The 7,006-nt window shown below is 32.5% G+C and overlaps 1 protein-coding gene across 1 annotated transcript; it reads right to left on the bottom strand.

Annotated features, from left to right (window-relative positions):
* Positions 1-491: 491 nt before the first annotated feature.
* On the bottom strand, positions 492-3,303 carry LOC128198031 (uncharacterized). The gene is made up of 3 exons (XM_052884820.1): positions 1,618-3,303; positions 1,177-1,378; positions 492-797 (listed from the first exon to the last, which is right to left on the bottom strand). Exons 1-3 carry the CDS (start codon positions 1,710-1,712, stop codon positions 492-494), a joined length of 603 nt encoding a protein of 200 aa, XP_052740780.1. The 5' UTR covers positions 1,713-3,303.
* Positions 3,304-7,006: the final 3,703 nt, after the last annotated feature.

The raw sequence follows: 7,006 nt of genomic DNA, 5'->3' as shown, positions 1-7,006 counted from the left end.
AGTTTTTCTTTACTGCAATTGCTGTAAGGAAAGACAATCAAATTAATAAAAAAATATCACAACCTCTAACTTGATAGTTTCTTATACGAGATGAAAATTGAAAAATAATAAAATAATAGAAACAAAGTTATCTGATAATATTATTTGAATTCAGATATTTTTGTTTTTATATTTGGTTTTTAGTTTTTGGTTTTAAATTCTGATTTTTAGTTCTTAGTTTTTCTTTACTGCAATTGCTGTAAGGAAAGACAATCAAATTATTAAAAAAAATATCACATCCTCTAACTTGTTAGTTTCTTATGCGAGATGAAAGTTAAAAAGAAATATCTGAATGTTAATATTATATTTCAGATTTTATTTTCTGATTTTAAAATCTGATTTCAGTACTTATTTTTCATTTCTGCAATTGCTGTTAGGAAACACAATGTATAGGGTGAAAATATAATACTTATTAAAATATTAATTAAACCTGCAAAGTCATAGGTTTATTTTCAAAAGACATTATACGGGTACAAAATAGGTTGAACAGATGAATATTCTTCTTTCACCGCTGTGACCAGCTTTGTTACAGCACGCCACGTCGCACTATCGCCTTCCACAGCTGACTTGCATGTGATGAGCGCGCGCTTCCATCTATCAGCGCCCTGGGTCTCAGCTTCGCGTGCGTTGTATACCCGTAGTTCAATATAATATTCTCCAGTCTTCGTAGGGTCCGCCCTCTGCAACGTGTAGCCCGTGCCCACGCGGCGAGAGAAATAACTTCGTAAAGCCGATGCTCTAATGGGCTCGTTTTCTTCCTGAAATCAATAAATAAATAATAAATATAAGCGCACGATTTCAATAGAAATTTTATAAGGCTTTGTTTATTTTATGATGATAATATTAGATAATTAATAATAGCTAAAAAGTAGTAATGATGACCATTAGAATATTATCAATTTGTATTACTTTATAATAACCCAATAACCGATTGACTTTATTAATACGATATTGTGCAAGTCGAAAATACCTATGTAGGTAAGTATTTAATCACAACTTTAATAAAAAAAACTCTCTCTCTACAATTTTAATAAAAAAAAAACAAAATTACTTGGTTTTTTTTTTCAAGTTACATATCACTGCAGATATGAATTCATGGATAAGTGATACCTACATAATACTTGAAATTCGACTTACCTCTGAATCTAAAATTTGTCTTCTTTTCTTAATTATTTTCGATTGCTCAGGTTCGGAGTCCGAATCCGATTGTAAAGCCTTCTTCTGCTTTTGAGCGGGCTTTTCGGCTCGAGGAGGCTTCTTAGTTGTTTTTTTAACTTTACTTTTCTTAACTGACCCACTCTCGTTATCCGAGTCGAAAGGGTTTCCGCTTACAGTCGACCTGGAATCAAAGATAAATACTTTTATAATATTTAAACACATCTCGACGTTGGAAGACATCCTTGTTCATCATACAAACATTTTCCAGTTGTGGGAGTCGAACCCACTGCCTTGGTTACAGAAGGCAAATTGAAAATACATTTCATACCTATTACATGAAAATATTTGATCTATTTTAAATAATAGTTAATCGAGTTCACAATTATGTGCTAGGTATATAAAAACAATAAGGACACTTACATACTTACAGGTTTTTGGTGCTCTTGACACTTCAGTTGAAAATAACAGAAATGGTTGATGTCGCTCCCGCATCTCTTTTTATACAATGCAATCATAAGCCCACATTCACAGTAGCACTTTAGTAAAAATCGAGTATTATTTTCTTGAACTCATATTTAATTATCGTTCTTATGAATGCTCTAGATAAAGACTAAAATGTAATAAGTGAAGCTTGACAATGATGTTCACACCTTTAACTTTCCTAATGTGGTCTGGCGTCAATCCGTCGCGGATATCTGAGACGAAATTTTTATATGGCAGTTGCCAGCGACATTATAAATTATAGACATGTTACGTGCCTACAAAATCATCGCAAAAGTAGGCTGAATTTAACCACTCCACTGAGCGCACGCATGAATTATTTTGTGTATTCCTTTATAAATATTTGTGTATACACAGTTTTAAAATTACTAAACAAACAACTCGACATTGTATATGTATAAAGTTACTTAAATAAATAATGGCTACATTATTTATTTAAGTAACTTTCGTTGTATGTACTATGCGACTCAATGGAATGCGGTCAATACGTTTTTGGTCAGCTCAGTTTTCACGCGCTAGTGACATGTCTCTATTATAAAATCTTTGGCAGTAGCATTATTTAACCATAGGTGTCGCGGTTCTTATTATAATGGTTTTCAGTGTTTATAGTATAGAAACCGAAAATCTTAGAACTTTCAATTTTTTTCATGATTTCTTTCATTTATTTATTAAATATTCCCATTTTGAAGTGAAGTTTATTTATTGCATTACAAATTACATCCATTAATAATTTTAAATTTAAAAAATCATTAGGCATAATATGGTTCTAAATATTCGTATATTGGTTTTCTCTGTTTGCAGCATGAAACTGAAAACATCTGAACTCTTTCACTTATAATATATTTTTTAAAAAAGTATGTAGCTGATATTTTATAAAGTACCTACTGTAGGATATTTATATATAACATGTAATAAGAAAGAAAAATAACTATTAGCACGCTAGACATTCATCTTAACCAACGCAAATTTGCAAGCATTTCCAACTGTAACATTAAGCTACTTACTACGAGTATATTTGTACAGAGATGTCGTTTCATCCTGAATACCATAGTTATGCTACACAAAGTGCACGCTTAAATAGTTTTAAAACTTGGCCCCAAGATTTAATTCAGAGCCCTGAAGAAATGGCGAGTGCCGGTTTTTTTTATACAGGTATAAACGATGGAGTAATTTGTTATTTTTGTGGAGGCAAGCTCAAGGACTGGAGTCGTGAGGATCTGCCGTGGTCTGAACACGCTCGATGGTTTCAGTTCTGTCCCTATGTTTTACTCATGAAGGGTAAAGAATATGTTCAAAGAGTTATCAACGAGTCATGTGAAATAACTGAAAACCATGAAAGGTGTGCACACAATAATAAAATATGTTTAAAAGCTGATGTCAATGAGTCTGTCGAATATGTGAAAAAATCCAGACTTTTCTGCAAAATTTGTTTTGACAATGAAGTGACGGTCTGCTATAGACCTTGCGGTCACGCTATAACATGTGCAAAATGTGCACTATCTTTAAATAATATGCTTTGTCCAATATGTAGAACAGAAATCGTTAATGTGATTAGAATTTATTTGTCATAACGCTTAAGCAGTGAAAAATCAGTCTATGTCTTTACACGCTTTATGTTTAGGTTTGCATCGACATAACGTGTAGTGTAAACCTAAAAGAAATTTTATTTTAATTGTTCAGATCGATCGCGTGTACGATATCCAATGAAACATTGTAATTTTATTGTGTGTTTCAAGCATCTGACTAAACATAATATCAGATCTCCGATGCGCTATTCGCGCGGACTAACGCATGTGTAATGGGATCGGGTATTGTGATCATTAGTAAACCATATTGGGGCTTCTACATCAGCCGATAAAAAACATTGGGGGTTTTGCATCAATCGAGCGAAGCGAGAAGTGATGCAGAACCCCCAATTCTACCCTACTCAGAATATTATTTAGTTTGTAATAATTGATATCGAGTAAATGATAATGGAATGAAATAATGACACTATCACACTAATATTATAAAGGCGAAAGTTTGTGTGTAAGTATGTTGGTTCCTCTTTTAGGCTGCGGCCAATGAAGCAACTTGGCTGAAATTTTGAATGGAAATAGATTTTACTCTAGATTAACACATAGGCTACTTTTCATCCCGGAGAAATCCATGGCTCCCGCGGTATTTGTGAAAAACTGAATTCCACGTGGACGAAGTCGCGGGCATCCGCTAGTTAAATATAATATGAATGAAATTCTCTTCGATTAGAAGTACTACAAAATATATTCGGCCTACACTTGGTCCATTATTGAGTGTGCAACTAGCAATCTTTGATTTTCTATAATTTTAATAATAAATGTTAACATCATTTGAGCTACAGAAATAGAAATAATTGAGATAAACTGATTTTGTAACATTAGACTTGCGTAGTTAGCAGACACGAGATTTTATGAGACTTTCGAGACAACTTTTTGAAAACCAAAATAAAGGCGTAAGAATTTAGCTCTTATTTCGAGGTTGATCTATTTGTCTCTTGACTGGGGTTTTAGGCAACCTATGGGTCGCGTTGCTTTTGAATAAATTTTTAGCAGAAAGCCCTACTATACGCGCTCTCCCAAGTATCTCAAATAAAAAATAAAGCTATTGAGTTCGTGGCGTAAAAGTAAATTTCCAAAACTCGTATAACTATTATTATAGTAAGCAATGACACTATCAGTGTGATAGTGTCATATTTATAAAGGCGAAAGTCTGTGAGTAAGTGTGTATGTTCCTCCTTTGTGCTGCGGCTCCTGAAGCGTATTGGCTGAAATTTGGAATGGAAAAAGATTTTAGTCTTAGGATTTGTGAAGTACTGAATTCCACGCGGACGAAGTCGCGTGCGTCCGCTAGTATGCAATATATGGAGAACTCATACCTTACTTACATAATGTAAAGAATTTCCGTCTCTACTCGAAAAGTTATATTTGATTTAACAGGCGAAGCGTTTCAGAGTTTTATCCTTCAACTTGGCTCCCGAGAGAGCGAAAGTGCAAGTAACGCTTATGATGTATTGTTTATTCTACTTCGTCAGAGAACGCGCACATATGCGACCTACTGGTGTATAAACTATATGGTATATAACTTTCGTATTAAATGATATAAATTCAATGAGTTCAAAAACAGTTATATCATCATGGTGATGAATATATCATCTAGGTGATGAATATATCATCTAAGTGATGGATATATCATCAAGATGATGAATATGTTATCAAGGTGATGAATTGTATTATAAAGGTGCATCGGATTTTATCTTCACAAAAGAAACAAGAAGAAATTCTTTCTCTTTCCTCTGTGAAGTTATGATAAGTCATTTTGAAACCTCAATTATAGCTCAGTGGTAGGAGTCCGGATTGATTCACCGAAAGGTGGTGGTTCGATTCCCGCCCGCTGGACTATTATCATATCTACGCCCAAAACAGTATTTTTCTGACAGGAAGGGAAATGGAAATACTGGTCATATTATAAAGACAAAAAAATATAATTTGTCGTTAGATTTGTTTTAAGTTTTTTTGAGTTTCTTTTACAGTATGATATGTCTTTAGAAACTGTAGTATAGTCGTAACAAACAGATTGACTTTTTAAAAGTGTTTGTAAACTTGACCTATTGTAACAAAAACAAAATAATTGATTTTATGAATATGGTAGTTGACTCATATCAAATTAAATATAAACAATGTTAATTTCATGTAGTACATGAAATAAGGGTCCAAAATATATCCTAATTTAATGTTAATTAATAAATAATATTAATTTATAAAAGTTAATTTCTCTAAGTTATAATTTCTAACAGGCATCACTGACGGGAAAAGACCGAGGGGCCGCTCACCAACACGATGAGCTGACCAGCTGAAGGAGGATAAAGGGAAGTTCTACAGTCTACACGATAGCAGCGATGACCACCAACTGAAGCCATGGAAGGCGTGGACCCGCAGGAGGCTGGGATCTTACCAGGACCACGATCTTCAATAATGAACTGTAGAGAGATATAAAAGTTAAGGATTTCTTAAAAAAACTTCATTTAAAAACCATGTATTTTTTTAATTTTCCAAATGTCAAAAACGCTGTCGCTTGTGACGTCACAATATTACTTGCTGTACTAGACGTCAAACTAATTGTTAACTAATATTTCTGTCAAACGCTCCGTTTGTAAGGGATTTTGTTATAGTGACGTCATGAATCAATTGAAATATAGACCATCAGGGCCGACGGGCGTCAATAACATATTTAAAAAATAAAATTTTCTTGTGTCAAAAAAATATGAGCTTTTCTCAATCTAGGAGAACAATGATGACCTATTTAAAACCATTTAAAAAAAGTGTCAACTAGCCTATTAATTACAAGTTTGACTCCAGTAAAAGTAGAATTATTTTTCGTTTTGATTTCTACTAATATATTTTTTGATAGAAATCCAGAGTTGAGAAGTCTGTGATTTTACACTAAAGCAAAAGCACTTGTTACGTCAGTACCAGACATAATAAGTCAATCAGTATCAAAGTTACAGACTTTGTAAACAAACGTATTTTCCGAATTAATTAGCAATAGTCAATAATAAATCGGCTTACTTTCATGGTAATTGTGTTAATATTATACTGTATTGTATTTAGCTATTGTCTTCCGTGTACGCAACCTCTAACTGTTCTGAGAAAATTTCAAGCTGTTTTTCATAAAATATTATTCGATGAAATATAACGTTTTTGCTGAAACAATGACAGAGAGAAACATTATTGGGTTTCGGTTACACAATGTTTTGATATTTTCTTATAATAAAAAGTATATATTTTTTTATTTATTTCCCAAAACTACGATGTACAAGACTATAATAATATGACCGCAAAGAATCTTTATTAAAAAACATTTAAAATCTTGTTCTTGTAATAATCTACTTGATAAAATATAGTCAAAGAGGTTGTAGATACTCTTGAGCAAGTACCTACTTAGTAAAGGTAACTATTAGGACTTGATCAATATTTAATTTAGTAATTTGTTATCTAACTACAAAGATGTAGAACAAAAGGCTAAAGTGTGGTGAGCTTAATTCACTTTTAAAACTCATCACTTACCATCAGGTGAGATTGTAGTCAAGGGCTAACTTGTAAAGAATAAAAAAAAAAAAAAAGTTTCATCTGCTTACTGCTTATCTTACTAAAATTTAAAAAAATATATATTTGTAAATGTACTCCATACAAAGAAACGAATTTTTGTAACATATTTTTATGATAAAGTAACTGTAAAATCTTATCTATGAATGAACATCAACAGCACTAATATCTAACGATGTTTTTATGAC

Source organism: Bicyclus anynana, chromosome 12, assembly GCF_947172395.1.
Source record: "Bicyclus anynana chromosome 12, ilBicAnyn1.1, whole genome shotgun sequence".
In the NCBI taxonomy this organism is placed as follows: domain Eukaryota; kingdom Metazoa; phylum Arthropoda; class Insecta; order Lepidoptera; family Nymphalidae; genus Bicyclus; species Bicyclus anynana.
Note: the sequence above shows the minus strand (reverse complement) of the source record. Positions and strands in the feature narration are given on the sequence as shown.

Excerpts from the sequence above, each read along its gene's own strand:
- LOC128198031 (XM_052884820.1), bottom strand. The coding sequence starts at position 1,712 with ATGATTGCATTGTATAAAAAGAGATGCGGGAGCGACATCAACCATTTC. Across the intron at positions 1,379-1,617 it reads CACCAAAAACCTGTAAGTAT|GTCGACTGTAAGCGGAAACC; the intron begins GTAAGTGTCCTT and ends CTTTGATTCCAG. Across the intron at positions 798-1,176 it reads GACAAATTTTAGATTCAGAG|GAAGAAAACGAGCCCATTAG; the intron begins GTAAGTCGAATT and ends TATTGATTTCAG.